The sequence below is a fragment of the Stomoxys calcitrans genome, chromosome 4, assembly GCF_963082655.1.
Source record: "Stomoxys calcitrans chromosome 4, idStoCalc2.1, whole genome shotgun sequence".
In the NCBI taxonomy this organism is placed as follows: Eukaryota; Metazoa; Arthropoda; class Insecta; order Diptera; family Muscidae; genus Stomoxys; species Stomoxys calcitrans.
In genome coordinates this window covers 106,209,391-106,230,768 of record NC_081555.1, presented here as the reverse complement: position 1 = coordinate 106,230,768, position 21,378 = coordinate 106,209,391, and the positions used below count along the sequence as shown (strand labels likewise).

The 21,378-nt window shown below is 39.7% G+C and overlaps 1 protein-coding gene across 1 annotated transcript in view; it reads right to left on the bottom strand.

Moving 5' to 3' along the window:
- LOC106086336 (zinc finger CCCH domain-containing protein 13) overlaps nucleotides 1-21,378 on the bottom strand; it is a 336,942-nt gene that overhangs the window by 260,980 nt on the left and 54,584 nt on the right. The window contains exons 3-5 of the mRNA XM_059367516.1: nucleotides 11,537-11,634; nucleotides 10,994-11,461; nucleotides 5,334-5,563 (exon numbers count right to left, since the gene is read on the bottom strand). Of these exons, the coding sequence (XP_059223499.1) occupies nucleotides 5,334-5,563; nucleotides 10,994-11,461; nucleotides 11,537-11,634 (796 nt within the window). The remainder of the gene's footprint in view (nucleotides 1-5,333; nucleotides 5,564-10,993; nucleotides 11,462-11,536; nucleotides 11,635-21,378) is intronic.

Sequence of the window (21,378 nt, the reverse complement as noted above, 5' to 3'; positions counted from 1 at the left end):
TACCTCAGAAATGTCGCCAGTATTCGGAGGGGATAACCACTGGTGAAACATTTTTATACACACTACCATAGGATGGGGGTTTACTAATCTGGTCATTCCGTTTGTAACACGTCGAAATATTGATCTAGGACACCATAAAGTATATATATTCTTGATCGTCTCGACATCCTGAGTCTATATAGCCATGTCCGTCCGTTCGTCTGTCGAAATCACGATAGCGATCGAACGCATAAAGCTAGCCGCTTAAAATTTTACACAGATACTAATTATTGATGTAGGTCATTGGGGATAGCAAATGGGCCATATCGGTACAGATTTAAATATAACTCCTATATAAACCGATCTCCCGCTTTGAGTTCTTGAGTCCTTACAAGCCGCAATTTTTGTCCGGTTTAGCTGAAATGTTGCATTTGGTGTTTTGCTAAGACTTCCAACAACTGTGCCAAGTAAGGTCTAAATCGGCCAAGAACCTGATATAGCTCCCATATAAACCGATCTCCCGATTTGACTTCTTGAGCCCCTGAAAGACTTAATTTTTGTCCGATTTGACTTAAATTTTGCACATAGTGTTCACTTATGACTTCCAAAAACTGTGCCAAGTACTGTTCAAATCGGTCAAGAACCTGAAGTAGCTCCCATATAAACCGATCTCCCGATTTGACTTCTTGAGCCCCTGAAAGCCTCAATTTTCATCCGATTTGTCTACTATTTTGCACATATTGTAGTTTTTGGTCATGATTTCCAAAAACTATGCGCTGCCGTGGCCTCTACTATCATGTCCATAGTGATATCGAAATATGGGCTGGTCTGGATAATCATTTCTTTCAACTCCCGATGACTCTAATAAACGTCACAGCTAAACATAATCGTGCGATAAATCCTATTTTGATTGGATTAAGGCTGTAAATTGGAAGAACGGTCTATAGCAGCTATATTTAAATATGGTCCGATCTGGTCTATATTCTGGTTGAATGACGGAAGGCTTAAAACAACTCACTATTTCGAATTTCAGCGAAATCTGGTGATAAATTAGGCTTTTATAGTTTGGTAAAAAAAAAAATTGGAAAATCGTACCGGAAGTGGGAGAAATAGTACGTTTCGTACCACTTTTCATACAATTTGGTACTTTCTTTGCAAATTGAACTAGAGCTCTGAATTTTGTAACTTAAGTACACTATGGCAACCTTAATTGGGTGACTATAAGAGTTCTTGTTAATTTGTTCATTTAGATACTAAAAAAAGTACCAAAAAGGTACGAAATAGATAAACTTTGTACTTGGCGGATGGAGAGAGGTAATATTTCGAAATTTCACATAAACGATATCTGGTGTAAGGTGGAAAAGGAAAAATTAAAAAATAGTACTGGTAACGGAAGAAAACGTACGTTAAGTAACGCAATTGGTACCATTTGGTACTTTCTTTAAAGATGGAGCTAGAGGTCTGAAATTTGACATGTAGGTACAACTAAAATAACTATGATGGGTGACTAAATGATCTATTCAAAGTTTGTATATTTTGGTACCCAAATTGATAACCTTTGGTACTTTCTTTACAGATGGAGTTTGAGGTATAAAATTGGGATGTAGGTACAACTAGGAAAAATATCATGGGTGACTATGACCTTTTTTTGCAATTCGTACATTTTGGTAACAATACCAGTACCATTTAGTAGGAGGTGGAGACTGAAATTTGGGATGTAGGTAAAATTAAGTGATTTGTTCACAATTCTAACATTTTGGTACCAAATTTGGTACTATTTAGGGCTTTCTTTGTATATGAAACTAGAGGTCCGACTTTTGGGATGACTAAATCACCTATTAAAAATTCGTACCTATTGGTACCAAAATTGGTACTATTTTGTACTTCCTGTTCGGGTGGATTTTGAGGTCTGAAAATTGGCATGTGGGCACAACTAAGTAATAAATATTGGGTGTCGAAATGAACTATTCAACATTCGCACATTTTGGTACCATTTGGTACTTTCTTCATAGATGAAGCTAGATTTCCGAAATTAAGCACATAAGTACAGCTAAGAAATATATGATAGGTGACTAAATGTTCTATTAAAAATTCCAACATTTTGATACCATTTGGTACTTTCTGCTCAGATCGAGCTAGAGGTGTAGGTACAACTAAGAAATAAATATTGGGTGGCTAAATTATCTATTTACCGTTCGCACATTTTATTACCAAAATGGGTACCATTTCGTACTGTCGATATAACTACGAAATATTTTATAGCTGACTAAATGATCTTCAAAAAAATCATACACTTTGGTGCCGAAACTAGTACCATTTGGTACTTTCTTTGCAGTTGGAGCTAGAGGTTTGAAATTTGGCATGTAGGTACAAGAAGGAAGTATATAATGGGTGACTAAACGATCACTTCAAAATTCGTTCATTTTGGTACCAAAAAGTGCAGAATACGTACTAAAACATACAACATTGTACTTTCTTTAGAAGTTGAGCTAAAGCGCCCAAAATTTCGATTCATTTATACCTTGACAATATATATTGGGCTATTTGGTACTTTTTTTACTGCAGAGGGCCGATTTCTAAAATTTTATACGCTATAATTACGAAACTTAATAATTCTCTAAATGGAGTGCCTACCTAGGTTTTGAAAGTCCTGCACAAAAAGTGGGTATCAAGCATCAAGTCGATAATAATTGGTTAAGATTGTTTGTTTTTCCTTTTAATCGTTCCATAATCGATTATAAATCGCTTGTCGGTTCATATGGCTGCTGTATGACGTTATACGCCACTTTGGACCATATCAGAACACTACGCTCAAAATTTCAGCCTCAAGATCTCAAATCGGGAGATCGGTTTATAAACCGATTTGAATCGTACCTGGCCATAGATGTTGAAAGTCATGACAAAACATTCCGTGCAAAATTTCAGCCAAATCGGATAACAATTGCGGCTTCGAGCGGTTAAAAATTTCAAATCAGGAGATCGGTGTCAATGCGAGTTATAACACGTAATATGGTCATATCAGAACACTACGTACAAAATTTCAGACAATGCGGGTAACAATTACGAATTTCAGTGACTCAAGATGTCAAATCGGGCGATCGATTTATATGGGAGCTTTAATTAGGTTATAAGCCGCTTTGGAAGTCATAACAGAATACTGTGCAAAATTTCAGCCAAAACGGATAAAAGTTACAGCTTCAAGGGGCTTAATATGTCAAATCAAATGTATTCAAATCTGAACCTATATCGCCCATCCAATGCCCTACATCCAGAAGAAGTAGTTGTGCAAAATTTCAGACAGATAGACGGACATGGCTTGATCGACTTAGAATATCGCGACGATCAAGAATATATATGCTTTATAGGTTAGCAGATCAATATTTCGAAGTTCTACAAACGGAATGACTAAATAAGTACAACCCCCAAGCTATGGTGGTGTGTTTAAAATCTTTCTTAACGATGAAATGTAAAATTTCCAAGAATTTTTCCTTAAATACAAAATGTCAATGATATTCTTTCTCAATTAGTTTGTTTTATTGCATAATGGCTGGTTTTTGGTTTGACTTCAGTTTTCCCCCAAATATGAGCTTTGTAAGGGAAACTTTTTGTTCAACCATTTGCATTCATCCACTATGCAAATGCAAAGTGGAAATTTGCACATGAATATTCCATTAAGCCAAACTTCTCACATACTCGTACCGATTAGTGCTGTCCGATTCAAGTTTAAGCTCAATGATAAGGGTCATCCTTTTTATATCCGAGACCGACTGGCGTATCGCAGTGCGACACCTCTTTGGGGGAGAAGTTTTTACATGGCATAGTGCCTCACAAATGTTGCCAGCATTAGGAGGAGAAAACCACCGCTGAAAAATTTTTCTGATGGTCCTGCCAGGATTCGAACCCAGGCGTTCAGCGTCATAATCTCCGGCCTTCAGCACCACGGTGTCCTCTTTAGTCACAACAGAACATTTAGTGCAAAATTTCAGCTAACTCCGACAATAAATTCGGCATCAAAGTGCCAAAAAATTTCAAGCGGATATCTTTTTCGTTAATTTTTTCAAATGGCTAAATGACAAGGGTCATCCCTTTTATAGGCGAGTCCGAACGGCGTGCCGCAGGGCTAAACCTCTTTGCGGAGAAGTTTTTACAAGGCTGCCATACCAATCGCCAGCATACAAAGGGGATAACCACCGCTGAAAATTGTTTCTGATGTTCTCACCAGAGTTCGAAACCAGGCATTCAAAGTCAGAGGCGGACATGCTAACCTCTGCGCCACGGTGACCTCCATTCATCCACTATATAAGACCGTATTTCCATACTTTTGCATAGTTCGAAATTGTTTCACGCTTTTTGGGGTATTTTTCTACCCCTTCAATGTTAATAGGTTGAAGCATAGTCACTATTTCTCTTTTATTTTGTTATGCAAGCCAAAGTGCACAATTTATGCTTTCATTCATTAGTATCTGTAGTAATTCAATTAAAAAAGTTAAAATCCCCTTTCAGCCAATACCTCTAAACTGTGGCGGTTGCCGTTGTCTAATTAAATTATAATTAAAAACTGTATCACTTTCGCTTCACTTTTTGGCATAGAAAGACGCACTGATAACAAATTCTCCTCTTCGGGGATAGGTTAAGTGAAGTTGAATGAAATTTCCAACATGGTTTAATTTAAAGCAAGAAATCCTTGAAGCATAAATTTTTGTGGTGGCAAAAAGAAAAAGTGCCATAAGCAACAGAACTCGGATGAAGACAAAAACAATGGCTCTCGCACTCTCTAGCCGGAACAACGTTATGATGATGGTGATGGTGATGGGAAGGACGTGTGTATGGTGTGGTGTGTGGCACTTCAAAGTGTTGTATGTGTTGTTCACATTGTTGAAGGAGAGGCAGGGGCTGTAGAGCTAGGGGTTTGTAACAACTACTTAAGCTTTGGCTTTGCAGTTGCATTCATTGGTTGTAAGCACTCTCCATACACAGAACTTGGCTGCAGTAATGAAGGCATTGAGGCGTGCCAGCTACCCCATCATCCCGTAACAAAAAAAAAAAAAAAAACTTTCAAAAACGTTAACTATCGCCCACTGGTTTGTATTCATTGGGGAAATTAGCCATCATTTTACAATTCCCTTGAAGAGTGGAGAAATTGTAGTCTTATTCATTCATATGGGGGAAAACTTTTGTTGTTGTTTTTTTTTTTTTTTTGTTTTCCTAAGAACATTTCATTGCAACAAAACACTTCATTGGCATATTACTTCGATCTGAATTCATTTTTGTAGGGTGTAATTCTTTTGTCTTCATCTCATTCAGTTTCATTTTAATTGGGGCGATAAAGTTGAAAATTGATTTTTAATACTCACATAATGCGATGACATGACTCGGCATGGGCGTGAGTGCATGTCATGGACTGTTCCTCGGATTCGGTGGAGTCATCACGTAACGTGGCAACCCCTAATGGTAAGATGGGTATTATAGCAGCTGTAGCAGCTGCAGCTGTTGCCGGTGGGCCCGCCACCACCGCTGCTGATGGTGTAGGGGGCGGTGGTGGTCCAGTTATAGCCTGAGGCGATGGTGTCGTACTTAGCGGCTTCTGTGGGGAAAAAAAGTGATTTTCATTAGAAATGATTAAAAAATTATAAACAAAAAAATTCTTAAAAATTAGATATATCTCAATTTTATTAGAATTAGTGGTAGAAAAAACTTAAAGGTCATAAATCATGGTGGAAGCTACATAATAAGTTTGGGTTGCTGTTTCATTGTGTAGTGTGGTTCCTAAACCTAAAAATTCTCGAAGAATGGATTACAATTTCTATTAAAATATAATGGACAATGCAATTAAAGCATTTGCAGATCACTACATGCCGGTCTCATTCATTTTCATGCACGATAATGATCCAAGACAAGCCCTGGCCTGGGGGCCTTAGTTTTCTATTTAAACCATAGATTTATTGGAGACACCAGAATCTTGAAATAATGAGTTTGGCTTGAGGGACTTCCAACCATTTAAGTCAACCGGACCTGAAGAAATATTTCCAGTGTTACAACAGGAGGGGGCCGTTTATCTGGCGTCCCATTTGACTGCTATTTTCACAGCGTGTCTAGAACTTCGGACGGGCTGTTGTACAAAATTTTTGCCAAATCGAATTGCGCTCTCTAGAAACTCAAGAAATCAAGATCCCAGATCGCTTTATATGGCAGCTATATCAGGTTAAGTTCCGATTTGCACCATACTTAGCACAGTTGTTGGAAAGTCATAAAAAAACATCTCATGCAAAATTTCAGCCAAATCGGTTGAGAATTGCGCCCTCTAACAGCTCATGTCAAGTCAAGATCCATGATCGGTTTATATAGCAGTTATACCAGGTTATGGACCGAAGTAGAGCATACTTCGCACAGTTGTTGGAAGTGATGCCAAAACACCACTTGCAAAATTTCAGCCAAATAGGATAAGAATTGCGCCCACTAGAAGACAAGACCCGAGATGGATTTATATGGCAGCTATATAAGGTTATGGACTGTTTTGGACTATACTTGGCCCAGTTGTTGGAAGTCATAACGAAACACGTCTTGCAAAATTAAAGCCAAAACGGATAGGAATTGCGCACTCGACGGGCTCAAGAATTCTAATCGGGAAATCGGTTTATATGGCGGCTATATTGGGTTATGGACTGATTTAGATTATACTTGGCCCATTTGTAGGGAATCATACCAGAACACTTATTGCAAAATTTCGGCCAAATAGAATAAGAATTGCATCCTCTAGAGGCGCAAAAAGTCAAGACCCAATATCGGTTTATATGGCAGTCATATTAGGTTATGAACCGATTTGAACCATGCTTAACACAGTTGTTGGAAGTGATACCAAACTACTTCGTGCAAAATTTCAGCCAAATTGGATAAGATTTGCGCCCTATAGAAGCTCAAGAATTTAAGACCCAAGATCGATTTATATGGCAGCTATATCAAAACATGGACCGATTTGGCCCATTTGCAATCCCAACCGACCTTCACTAATAACAAGAATTTGTGCAAAATTTCAAGCGCCTAGCTTGAAAGTTAGCGTGCTTTCGACAGACGGACGGACGAACATGTCGCACTGCGGAACGCCGTTCAGACTCGGCTATAAAAAGCAGCCCCCTTATCATTGAGCTTGAACTTGAATCGAACTGCACCCATTGATAGGTGAGAAGTTTGACCCTGTTCCTTAATGGACGGACGAACATGGCCTGGGTTCGAATCCTGGCGAGACCATCAGAAAAAACTTTGCAGCGGTGGTTTTTTCCCTCCTATTGCTGTCAACATTTATGAGGTACTATGCCATGTAAAACTTCTCTCCAAAGAGGTGTCACACTGCGGCACGCCATTCGGACTCGGCTATAAAAAGCAGGCCCCTTATCATTGGGCTTGAACTTGAATCGGACTGCACTCATTGATATGTGAGAAGTTTGCCCCTTATCCTTAATGGAATGTTTATGGGCAAAATTTGCTATTTTGGCTGAAATTTCGGACGTAGTGTTTGGCACGACTTCCTGCCAAGTACGATCCGAATCGGTCTACAACCTGATATGGTTAGGTTAGGTTGAAAAGAGGGTGCAGATATTAATCCGCCCCATGCCATAATGGGCATACACTTGAGCCAGTAATCGGCTTGTTGTGCGCTCTAAAAATATAACCTGATATAGCTTCCATGTAAACCGATCCCCCGATCAATCTTTGCGGACCCAAGAAGATTCACTTTTGACTTGATTTTGCTGAATTTGGTAGGTTAAGGAAGCCGATGCTGTACCCCCCATCCTATGATGGAGGGTATAAAAATATTCTAACGGACTTCAATGACGAAGCTCATTTTTGGCTTATTTTTGATGAAGTGAAAATCCACATGCTTCACGAATCGACACTTCATTAACAAAAATTTATTATAGCGTGCTGTTTGCATAGCAGCGACGTCATTGGGGCATACTTCTTCATCGACCACTCCAATCGCCATGGTAGTGTGAACGCTCAACAACTTTTGGTCTGAGTTGGAAGATATGGACCTGGACGACATGTGATACCAACAGGACAGTGTCACAAGCCACACAGCACACGTTACAATCGATTTATAGAAGAGTAAGTTTGATGAGGGTGTTATCTTAAGCAAAGGCCTATTCGATTGGCCCGCTCCTTCGTGCGATTTGAAGCCATAAGGCTGTTCACTTTAGGGCTATTTCAAGTCATTTTTCTATGCCAACAACAAGTTTACTCCAGTATATGAGAGGCTAGCCATAATTCATATAAAAGCCAAACTCTTCAAGATCAGTGTTGTTTGTGCCGCACAGTGGGATAAAATCGAAAAAACCTAGTAAAAAGTATGCCATATAAAATCGGATAGAGATATCTCCATGAAATATGAAATGGTAAGAGCGGAGAAGTTATCAAGCGTCTCTCTTAGGTGGCCCGGGCGGCTCTTGGCAGGGCCCTAAAGTTGGTCACCTCGGCATTTTGTAAAATTTTTCGGAATGCCAAATCTTAATATGTGTTCCGATTTTCAAAATTATTTTTTTGTGCTCAAAAATCTCTTCAAAAAAGTCCGTTTGAGGTATACACAGGGATGTTTTAGTTACACATTAAGGGTATTTTCTTGCAGTATGCTTCAACATACGATTAATCAGTCAAAAGTTATGCAGTTTCGAAGTCCACAAATGTGAAAAAGTGGATTTTTTGCATTTTTTGGACAAAAAATAATTTCATTGATTAGTCTTTGTTGGAAAAGTAGATGCATTTTAAGTAAAGTTAGAACAAAATATGTCAATTTAAACGGGCGCAAAATGTACTTCAAAAAGCATTTAGGCATTTTGTTTTAAAAGACTGGAAAACCCCAAAAACTCCAAACCCTCAAACTACAAAGACGAGATTCCCCATTCGGGCATATGTGTTTTTTGTACTCAATATGTCCCCTAAACGCATGCAAACATTTTTTTGAACCAAGCAATATTTGTAGCCTCCGCAGCAAGTTTACTAAATAATGCCGATTTTGAATCATCTTTGGCCGATTTTGAAATCATCTTAGGGTATTTTGGAGATCTTTATAAAAAACTAGTTCGGGCAGATTTTTTTTTTTTTTTTTTTTGATTTTTAACCACTATTGAAGATTTGAAAGCATGAACAATTTTTTAAAACTCCGAGGTGACCAATGTCAGGGTGACCTGACCCCGACCACATAGGGCCTTGAAATTTTGCACATGATCTCGGTAACACCTCAGCTCCAACCAAACAAAACAACAAAATCCATTTAAAGAGTATCGGCAATGTGGTATGCTTAAATGTATGGGGCAGGCCACAACGATCGCGATTTCAGCCTTTGTTAGAGGCCTCATCAGGTTGTAATGCCACTAAAAGATTACATGTTTCTACCTAGTCACTAATTAGTGAGCAGTGCAACGGTAGAAGCATGCCTTTCGAAGGCATGGATAGCATTTGTCATGTTCTTTGGCCGATATCTCTTTATAGACAAACAAAGGATAATGGATAAGAATAGCTATGCTATCTCAAGTTCTGAACCGATTGGGGCCATACTTGGCTTGGCTGTTGGGGACCAAAGTGGAATTCATTGTGCAAAACTCAGCCAAATCGTATGAGTATTGTGCCCTATAGTGGCTCAAGAAAAAAATTGGGAGATTTGTTTATAGGGGTGCTATATCAGGTTATGAACGGATACAGGCCATATTTAACACATATGTTAAAGAAGTCGTTATGCAAAATTTCAGCCATATCGGATAAGTATCTCTCTCTCTAGAGGCTGAAGAAGTATACTCGGAAGATCGGTTTACATTGGAGCTATATCAGGTTGTGAACCGATTTGGGCCATACCTGGAGCAGTTTGTGATGGTCAAACCAAAACACTTCATGCTTAATTTCAGCCAAATCGGATAAGAATTGCTCCCTCTAGCGGCTCAAGAAGTCAAGATCCGAGATTGGTTTACGTGGGAGCTATATCAGGTAATGAACTGATTTGGACCATGCTTGAGACAATTATTGGAAGTCTAAACTAAAGGGTGATTTTTTTGAGGATAGGATTTTCATGCATTAGTATTTGACAGATCACGTGGGATTTCAGACATGGTGTCAAAGAGAAAGATGCTCAGTATGCTTTGACATTTCATCATGAATAGACTTACTAACGAGCAACGCTTGCAAATCATTGAATTTTATTACCAAAATCAGTGTTCGGTTCGAAATGTGTTCATTCACCGTAACGTTGCGTCCAACAGCATCTTTGAAAAAATACGGTCCAATGATTCCACCAGCGTACAAACCACACCAAACAGTGCATTTTTCGGGATGCATGGGCAGTTCTTGAACGGCTTCTGGTTGCTCTTCACTCCAAATGCGGCAATTTTGCTTATTTACGTAGTCATTCAACCAGAAATGAGCCTCATCGCTGAACGGTGAATGAACACATTTCGAACCGAACACTGATTTTGGTAATAGAATTCAATGATTTGCAAGCGTTGCTCGTTAGTAAGTCTATTCATGATGAAATGTCAAAGCATACTGAGCATCTTTCTCTTTGACACCATGTCTGAAATCCCACGTGATCTGTCAAATACTAATGCATGAAAATCCTAACCTCAAAAAAATCACCCTTTACAATATATACTTTATGGGGTCTTAGACGCATATTTCGAGGTGTTACAAATAGAATGACGAAATTTGTATACAAATGATTTCAATAAAGTTATTGCTCCCGATGATATAGGAAGGCAAAAACTTAATGTGGCTCTATCCTGGCGAACCACTTAAAATAGCAGATATTTTGACTTTACACCATAAAGCACCAAATGCTGCCGTTATACAGAACATAGCGCAAATGTTTGTTGCTGGTAGAAGTTAGTGGCATCCCTTTCACAAATTTCATAAAATAAAATCCAAGTAATCTCCCCCAACTTTAAAGAAGATGCTTCCTTTAGCCAATATTTCAAGGGTTCTATTCTAGTGAAAAGCAGGGTATGTTTGTTTGTTTTGGAAAAATTCGACTTACTTTAAAATCGTGTGTTTCGGCTCCTGAAAATTGCCGTTTGCGTTCGTAAAGATGTTCACGCTCTATGGAGCGACTGCGAAAGGCTGGTGGTAGACCACGATCTGGTGGTGTGGGTATGATCGGTGTTGGGGCACTGCTGCTGCCACTAATCAATTGTTGTTGTTGTTGCTGCTGCTGTTGTTGTTGGGGTGTTTGTTGTTGTTGTTGTTGTTGTTGCTGTTGCTGCTGCTGCTGCTGAGTATCTTGTTGTTCTTGTTGTTCTTGTTGTTCTTGTAGATCTTGTTGCTGTTGAGCTTGGCCGGATGTGGTGGGAGGACTTTCCTCACTCGGTAACAATTGCTGTTGCTGCTGGTGCTGTTGTTGGTGTTGCTGATGCAAGAGTTTTTGCTCCTCTTTTTTCTTTTCACGTTCTTGTTGACGACGAATTTCAAAGTCCAATAGGCGAGCTTCACGGGCGTCTCTATCCTTCTACAAAATGCAAACGAAAAATAAGAAAATTATAAATTTTTTTCTCTAAGAGTTTTTTAAACTTCCTTGACTTACTCTATAGTTTATGGCGTCCTGTTCCTCCTTCTTTGCTTCTCTTTCACTACGCTGACGATCGCGTTGTTTCTCTTCGTCCGTTTGCGATGTCTTGCTGTCTGTAATGTGGTGGTTTAATAGACTTCATTAGTTTTCTATATTTTTGCAGTTGAGTGATTTTTGTTATTGTAATACTGATTGGTTGTAAGAAAAATTTGAGTATCATCAAAAACGCATCAAAAGAGCACTTATATAAATTGAAAAATTAAATTTCTATTGTATTAAGAAATGCATTCATGCGGAACAGATTTAATCTAATTGCAAAACATCTCTAAGAGCATTCAAGCAGAAATATTCTGGTTATCTAACTTCTCAAAATGCCAATTACTGTTGGCATTTCGATAATGGAGGCGAGTAATATTTCTTGTATAGGGACTTAATAATCAATGTGTTAATGGAGAACTTATATAAAATATGTGTAGGGAATTGTGTGTGTGACAATAATTGCTGTACACTTTAAGCTTACTGTTTATTTTATAGAATGGCTAAGTTAGTTTTCTTTTAATAACTTAAATATTTTTAGAGGCCCCTCCACCGTAGGATGGGGGTATACTAATTTCGTCATTCTGTTTGTAACACCTCGAAATATGCATCTGAGACCCCTAAAAGTAGATATATTCTTGATCGTCATATTATTTTAAGTCGATCTAGCCATGTCCGTCCGTCCATCCGTCGAAGGAGTTAAGCTAGCCGCTTGAAGTTTTGCACAAATACTTTTTATTAGTCGGTTGGGATAGTAAATGGGCCAAATCGGTTCATGTTTTGATATAGCTGCCATATAAACCGATCTTGGATCTTGACTTCTTGAGCCTCTAGATGACGCAATTCCTATCCGATTTGGCTGAAATTTTGCATGAGGTGTTTTGTTATGGCTTCCAACAACTGTACCAGATATGGTTCAAATCGGTACATAACTTTATATAGCTGCCATATAAACCGATCTTGGGTCTTGACTTATTGAGCCTCTAGAGGGCGCGATTCTTGTCCGATTAGACTGAATCAAAATATTTGCTGTTTTAAGTGGTTCGTCAGAATAGAACCACATTTAGTTTTTGCCTTCCTACATCATCGGGAGCGGTAACTTTTTTGAAAGCATTTGTTTACTAATTGTATACTAATTTCGACATTCTGTTTGTAACACCTCAAAATATGCGTCTAAGACCCCATAAAGTATATATGACGTCATGACATTTTAAATCGATCTATGTCCGTCCGTCCATCTGTCTGTCGAAAACACGCTAACTTTGAAAAGTTAGTTAGATTGTAAATGGGCCAAATCGGTCCATGTTTTGATATAGCTGTCATATAAACCGATCTGGGGTCTTGACTTCTTGAGCCTCCAGAGGGCTTAATTCTTGTCCAATTTGACTGAAATTTTGCATGAGGTATTTTGTTATGGTTCCTAACAACTGTGCCAAATATGGTTCAAATCGGTCCATAATCTGACATAGCTGTCATATAAACCGATCTGGAGTCCTGACTTCTTGAGCCTCTAGATGACGCAATTCCTATCCAATTTGGCTGAAATTTTGAATGAGGTGTTTTGTTATAGCTTCAAGCAACTGTTTCAAGTATGGTGTAGATCGGTCCATAATCTGACATTGCTGTTATATAAACCGATCTGGGGTCTTGAATTCTTGACCCATTAGTGGGCACAATTCCTATCCGATTTGGCTGAAATTTTGCATGCGGTGTTTCGTTATGACGTCCAACAACTGTGCCAAGTATGGTGTAAATCGTACGATAACCTGATATAGATGCCATATAAACCGATCTTGGATCTTGACTTCTTGACCTATTAGAGGTTGCAATTCCTATCCGATTTTAATGAAATTTTGCATGAGGTGTTTTGTTATGGCTTCCAACAACTGTGCCAAAAATGGTTCAAATCGGTACATAATCTGACATACCTGTCATATAAACCGATCTGGGGTCTTGAATTCTCGACCCATTAGTGGGCACAATTCCTATCCGATTTTACTTAAATTTTGCCTGAGGTGTTTTGTTATGGCTTCCAACAACTGTGCTAAGTATGGTGTAAATCGGTCCATAACCTGATATAGCTGCCATATAAACCAATCTTGGATCTTGACTTCTTGACCCATTAGAGGGCGCAATTCCTATCCGATTTGGCTGAAATTTTGCATGAGGTGTTTTGTTATGGCTTCCAACAACTGTACCAAATATGGTTCAAACTTTATATAGCTGCCATATAAACCTATTGGATCTTGACTTCTTGAGCCTCAAGAGAGCGTAATTATTGTCCGATTTGGCTGAAATTTTGTACAACGGCTTCTCCCATGACCTTCAATATACGTGTCAAATATGGTCTGAATCAGTCTTCAGTCCGATACAGCTCCCCTATAAACCGATCTCCCTATTTTACTTTTTGAGCCCCTAAGAGGCCCAGTTCTTATTCGATTTCGCTGAAATTTTACACATAGACTTCTACTGTGGTCTCCAACACTCAATTCAATTGCAAATTGCAAATTTTGCCCATGAACATTCCACTAAGGAACAGGGGCAAACTTCTCACATATCAATGAGTGCAGTCCGATTCAAGTTTAAGCTCAATGATAAGGGGCCTCCTTTTTATAGCCGAGTCCGAACGGCGTGCCGCAGTGCGACACCTCTTTAGAGAGAAGTTCTACATGGCATAGTACCTCACAAATGTTGTCAGCATTAGGAGCGGAAAAGTTTTTCTGATGATCTCGCCAGAATTCCAACCCAGGCGTTCAGCGTCATAGGTGGACATGCTAACCTCTGCACTACGGTGGCCTTCAATTAGCATAGCAATTATTTTCTTCTATCCTTTGTTTGTCTAAAAAGATATGCCGGGAAAGAACTCGACAAATGTGATCAATGGTGGAGGGTATATAATATTAGGCCCGGCCGAGCTTAACACGCTTTTACTTGTTTTAATTATTGGTACTTAAATACGAGTACTACAATACAGTAAATAATTATTTTTTTTTTCTTTCAGGTATATTAACATTTACTTTCGTAAGGCATATGTTTAATCAGAGCAGTTCTCATTGAAGGTAAGGTGAATAAATTATGAACATTAAATTTCTTAACCTTAAACCATACTTCATTAAAATATCTCCGTCTTCAATAGTAAGATGCAAAATTTAGTATCTATTATAACGAATGATTTTTTAAGAGCTATAGGAAAGTTTTTCAAAAAAAAAAAAAAAAAAACACACTAAATTCAGAAAGATGCTTGAAATCTTTCTTTGGATCGATGGTACGGTCCATATAATTTAAAGTTTGAAGATTATTTCATGCAAATCTTGACCATGGCCGCGCCTTAAATGGTCCACCCGCTGAGTCCAATTTTGGCATAACATTTCGGCTGGTATCTCACGAATAAATGCTTCAATGTTGTCTTCCAATGCAACAATTGAAGCGGGCTTGTCTGTATAAACATGAGCTTTAACATAGCCCTACAAAAAGTAGTCTAAAGACGTTAAATCGCACGACCTAGGCGGCCAATTGACCGGTGCCGAACATGAAATAAAATGTTCACCCATCTCGCCTCTCAACAAGTCCATTATTACGCGTGCTGTGTGGCATATGCACCGTCTTGTTGAAATCACATGTCATGTATGTCAAGCACTTGTATTTTGGGCTAAAACAAAGTCGGATATGTTCTCACGATTCACAGTTACGTAACGATTCGCATTATTTATGAAGAAGTACGGTCCAATGATGACCCCAGCCCATAAACCACACCAAAATTGTGACTTTTTCTGAAAGCATTGGTAGCTCTAGCAATGCTTCTGGCTGATCTTCTCTCAAAAATCGACACTTCTGCTTATTTACGTACCCATTGAGCCAAAAATCAGCTTCGTCGCTCAATGAAAGAAGAGCGCGATGAACTTTCTTAACAGAGCACGCATATTGATAATAAAATTCAATAATTTGCAAGCGTTGTTTGTTTGTAAGACGATTCATGGTTAAATTATAGACCAAACTGAAGATGTCTGACAGTGAAACACAACTCGAAACCTGCGTGAGCTGCTTAAACTAGTGTTGCCCGAAAGATAATAGCAAAAAGATCACCCTTTACTATCATTAAAGATAAAAATTCTTAGGTTAGGTTGAAAAGAGGGTGCAGATATTAATCCGGCCATGCCACTATGGACATACACCTAAGCCAGTAATCAGCTTGTTGTGCGCTTACAAAACTAAAAAACAACCTCGAAAATGTAAATTTAGTAATTCTCTGCTTCGTACAAAATCCTTAATTGTTTTCCATTCCACTCCCCTAATTTGGTTCATGTATCGTGTTTCCACCTAAGTACCGGTGTTAGACGCGAAAGTCGGGCAATGACAAAGGAAATGCTCCAACATCTTATCATCTTCCCCTCATGCCCTACACATGCTATCACTTGCCACACCGATTTTGCACAAGTGAGCTCGTAGACCAAGTTTGTCGACGACAGTTCTCTAGCCTTCACTGCTAAATCGTCTGGCCTTCCATTCCACCTTACTCCGTTATGGCCCCGCACCCAAACGATGCCGATTTTGCCATACTCAGAGAAGGCTTTAATCTTCATCTTACACTGTAAGGCTGTTCGTGACCTTACCTTCCTGGTTATAATGGCTCTTATGGCTAGTTTACGGTCCGTAAAAAGTTCAAACTTGACGTCCTCGCGTCCTCCACCATCTCACGCATTCCGTGATCGCCCGGATCTCCGCCTGCAGGACGGTATTATGGTCCGGCAGTCTAAAACAGATCACAGTCCCAGGGTTCTCAATGTAGACTCCCATGCCTACTCTCTCCCCTGGCTTTAATCCATCCATGTACCAAGATGTTCCAGACGGCAATTCTAGGGTTCCGACAATCCAAGACTGTGCCGCTGGCAGCAGTGGTACTCGACCTCAAGTGTTATCTCAGGTATCCGATCGGAAACCTCTTCCCTTCCTTCTAGGTTTCCTACCGTCGCCTCGATTACACCACGATGGTATGAGCTGCTCTCATTCTCAATCCATTCTCCCATCGCTTTAAGTCTCATACCCACAGTGGCTGCCTAACATTTAATCTGTATGTCAATGGGTCGGATATCTAGAATAGTCGCAAGTGCCCTAGTCCTCACCACCTATGCCAAGACAACATGTTCTCTGAACCTGGTGTATTATTCTTACGTTGAACTTTTTCTCCATCGCAGTCGACGAAAATACTGAGTATCGATCTAATCACGCTTCTGTAGAGCAAGTAGACTATCTTCTGATTCAGGCCCCATTTAGAGATTACTGCTCGTCTACATAGTGTCCAACATTTGGGAGCCTTCTTAGTACGCTCCTGAATGTGATAGTTCCATTTAAGTTTCCTATCCAAGATCTCTATTGAGTATTGGACCTTGTCGAATATCGAAATCGTTCTATTAAGGAAACGTGGTGCGTAACATTGACCCACATTCGTCTTCCTCGTGAACGGGCATATTTCTATCTTCTCTGGGTTAACATTGACACCCCGGGTCTAGCCCAGTCATATGCCATATGCAAGACCCTTTCGGTCCTTCTTCATAGCTGGTTCGGATCCTTAACCCTAAGAGGTATTGTAACATCGTCTGCATAGCATACGGTTTCAAATCCCTCCTCAGCCAGCATACGTAATAGGAGCCTTCTCAGTACGCTCCAGATTGCGACACTTCCACTATTAAGTATTTGACCTTGTTAAATATCGAAATCGTTTTATTGACGAATCGCGTTGCGTAAAATTGACCCACCTTCGTCTTTCTCGTGAACAGGCATATATCAGTCTTTTCTGGGTTAACATTGACCCCCTTGGTCTAGCCCAGTCATATGCCATATGCAAGACCCTTTCGGCCCTTCTGCATAACTGGTTCGGATCCTTACCCTCAACAAAGTATTATAACATCGTCCGCTTAACAGACGGGTTCAAATCCCTCCTCAGTCACCATCCGTAATGGGTTATTTATGGTGGTCACCCAAAGGAGAGGCGATAAAATGCCCCCCTGTGGCGTGCCTTGTGCCACTTTCTCCCTTATATACATGTCATGGGATCCGCAAATTATCCACCTGTTCCTTAGCATATGGTTTATCTAGTCTCTAAGGACCGGGTCCACCCGGTATTGGTGTAAGGATCACATTGAGCGGATCGACAGCTCATTATTAAACACTCTTCAATGTCAATGCAGACCCCCAATGTGGACATCTTGGCATCGAAGCATTCTTCTATTTTATGCTCAACCTCGTGCAGGGCAGTCTCCACCGACCTTCCCTTGAAATAGGCAAACAGCATTTGAGTTGTTCGCTGGATGTCCTACTCTTTATCATGGTATCCACAATGCGTTCCATGGTTTTGAGTAGAAAGGACGTAAGGATCATAGGTCTGTAGGCCTTTGGTGTCGCATAACTTGCCTTGCCGGGCTTGGCATATGCCATATGCAAGACCCTTTCGGGCCTTCTGTATAACTGGTTCGGATCCTTAACCCTAAGAAGTATTGTAACATCGTCTGCATAGCATACGGGTTCAAATCTCTCCTCAGTCAGCATCCGTAATAGGAGCCTTCTCAGTAGGCTCCTGATTGCGACACTTCCACTATTAAGTATTTGACCTTATTAAATATCAAAATCGTTTTATTGAGGAAACGTGGTGTGTCAAATTGCCCCACCTTCGTCTTCCTCGTGAACAGGCATATTTCAGTCTTCTCTGGGTTAACATTGAGACCTCTGGGTCTATCCCAGTCATATGCCATATGCAAGATCCTTTCGGCCCTTCTGCAAGCCAGTCTCCACTGGCCAGTCTCGGGCAGGCCAGTCTCTACTGACATTCCCTTGACATAGGCAAACAGCAAACAGCATTTGAGTAGTTCGTTGGATGTCCTACTCTTTATCATGGTATCCACAATGCGTTCCATGGTTTTGAGTAAAAAGGACGTAAGGATCATAGGTCTGTGGGCCTTTGGTGTCGCATAACTTGCCTTGCCGGGCTTGGGTATAAACACCACCCATGCCTCCTGCCAGGCTTTCGAGTATATGCAAGTCTTGGTACGCTGTTAAAATAGTGGCCAGATGAGGCGCCAGATAGTCGGCCTCCTTTTGTAATAACGCCGGAAATATTCCATCAGGTCCGGGTGACATAAATGGAAGCTTCAATCCATGGAATATTTCCGGCGTGTCTACAGGAGGCTGGATCTGGATCCTCATCTTAATATCAAGGATAAAGATCTTTAGCCAAAGAAAATTTTTCCCTAAAAAACCTGAAGAGTTATACATCTTTAAGTTTAGTTTCTTACGTTAAGCCTATTTCTTTAACATTAAGAAAGAGTTTTTTGTAACCTGTCCAATGTCATGATGAAAGTTTACGATTTTCAAAAAGACGATAGTTATATACCGGAAACTCATAATCCACATTTTAACCAACATTTATTAGTATCCACTTTTTCCATTCCCTACTGATGTCCTTCAAATTGATGTTTGACTGTAAAGCTAGAGCACAGGAAACACCGCTCTTTTGTCATTGTTCATATTTCTTGACAGTCAAATGACACAGTATTTGTAGTGCCTTAATGTGATTGCGTTTCGCACAAACTCGACATGTGTTTTGGTTACAATGTCGCCGAGCAGCTAATGGCGGTGAAACGTACAAAGCAAATTAGCATTTTAATATTGGTGACCTTGCGTCTTAATCTCTATATGTACTGTTGTTCTTTATATTTATTTATCCACGATTGTTGGCATTGGCGGCAAAGACATACGTTAATCGTTTGAATTGTTTTGATGAGCTTATAAAGGAACTGTGTGTCAAATGATAGAATAACTTAAGTGGTTGAGTTAAAACAGTTAAAAATGTGCTAAGTTCAGTCTGGCCAAATCTTGGGAACGATAGAACGATGCCACTCATTGATTTGTGAGAAGTTTGCCCCATTTCCTTAATGGAATGTTCATGGGCAAATTTGCATTTCCATGTGTACTTTACGCACAAAATGTCTGCCCTTTCAGCCAAAAGTTAAACCTTCTTGGCCGAAGAGGACTAATAAGCAGATCGATTTATATGGGAGCTGTCACAGATTATAAACTCATTTAGATCGTACTTAGCACGGTTACTAATTTCAGCCAAACCGAATATAAATTGCGGCTTCCAGGGGCTCAAGATCTCAAATCATGAGATCGATTTACATGGGAGCTATATCAGGTTATGGAACGATTTGAATCGTACTCTGCACGGTTGTTGGATCTTGTAACAAAACAAATTTCAGTCAAAACGGATGACAATTGCAGCTTCCGGTTGTTCAAAATGTCATGTTGGGAGATCTTTTCATCATGGGGCTATATCAGGTTATAAATGATTCTAGCTTTAGCTGTTTGTCAGTCACAAAACTTCTTTATATATAAAGGGTGATTTTTTTGAGGTTAGGATTTTCATGCGTTAATATTTGACAGATCACGTGGGATTTCAGACATGGTGTCAAAGAGAAAGATGCTCAGTATGCTTTGACATTTCATCATGAATAGACTTACTAACGAGCAACGCTTGCAAATCATTGAATTTTATTGCCAAAATCAGTGTTCGGTTCGAAATGTGTTCATTCACCATAACGTTGCGTCCAACAGCATCTTTGAAAAAATACGGTCCAATGATTCCACCAGCGTACAAACCACACCAAACAGTGCATTTTTCGGGATGCATGGGCAGTTCTTGAACGGCTTCTGGTTGCTCTTCACTCCAAATGCGGCAATTTTGCTTATTTACGTAGCCATTCAACCAGAAATGAGCCTCATCGCTGAACAAAATTTGTCAAAATTTGAACACATTTCGAACCGAACACTGATTTTGGTAATAAAATTCAATGATTTGCAAGCGTTGCTCGTTAGTAAGTCTATTCATGATGAAATGTCAAAGCATACTGAGCATCTTTCTCTTTGACACCATGTCTGAAATCCCACGTGAACTGTCAAATACTAATGCATGAAAATCCTAACCTCAAAAAAATCACCCTTTATAAAGATTTCGATGAAATTGGATGAAGTATTGGGACATAAAATATTGGGTTGCCCAAAAAGTAATTGCGGATTTTTTTAAAGAAAGTAAATGCATTTTTAATAAAACTTAAAATGAACTTTAATCAAATATTCTTTTTTTAACACTTTTTTCTAAAGCAAGCTAAAAGTAACAGCTGATAACTGACAGAAGAAAGAATGCAATTACAGAGTCACAAGCTGTGAAAAAATTTGTCAACGCCGACTATATGAAAAATCCGCAATTACTTTTTGGGCAACCATAGTACATCTCTTACGAAATGTGATAATGCCCGGACTAAAATTGTAGCAACTACAGCCATAAAAGCACACATGGGATAGAAGATATATATGGGATCTATATCTAAGTCTGAATCAATTTTTTTCATCAAGATGGGACGCTTCCCTGAATTTATCGCCATTTTGGATGCCAAATACCCCATTGTGTAGCGTAGTAGATGTAGGAGGCGAACGGGGGTGGCGAACTTCGATTCAGATCAACACCTTGTTGCAGCAAAGGTTCGCATTCATCTAAGTGCGGCGAGAACATGCGATCGACACTGCACAGAAGCCATCGGAAAGCTGCAACCACAACAGGTGACAACGGCATACACCACTTGGCTGGTCCAATTGCTTCCGAAAGCAAACCATTGCCTAATCCGAGGAAAGAGCCGCAACATCTGTACTTGGGTACCGAAAGCCTCCCCCACGGAACCGATGCTACTGAAACCAAGAATAATGCATACAAGGCAACTTTACAGTCAGTTGCAACGCGCAGGGTGAAGGGGAGAAAAGGGAAAAACGTCTCCTCC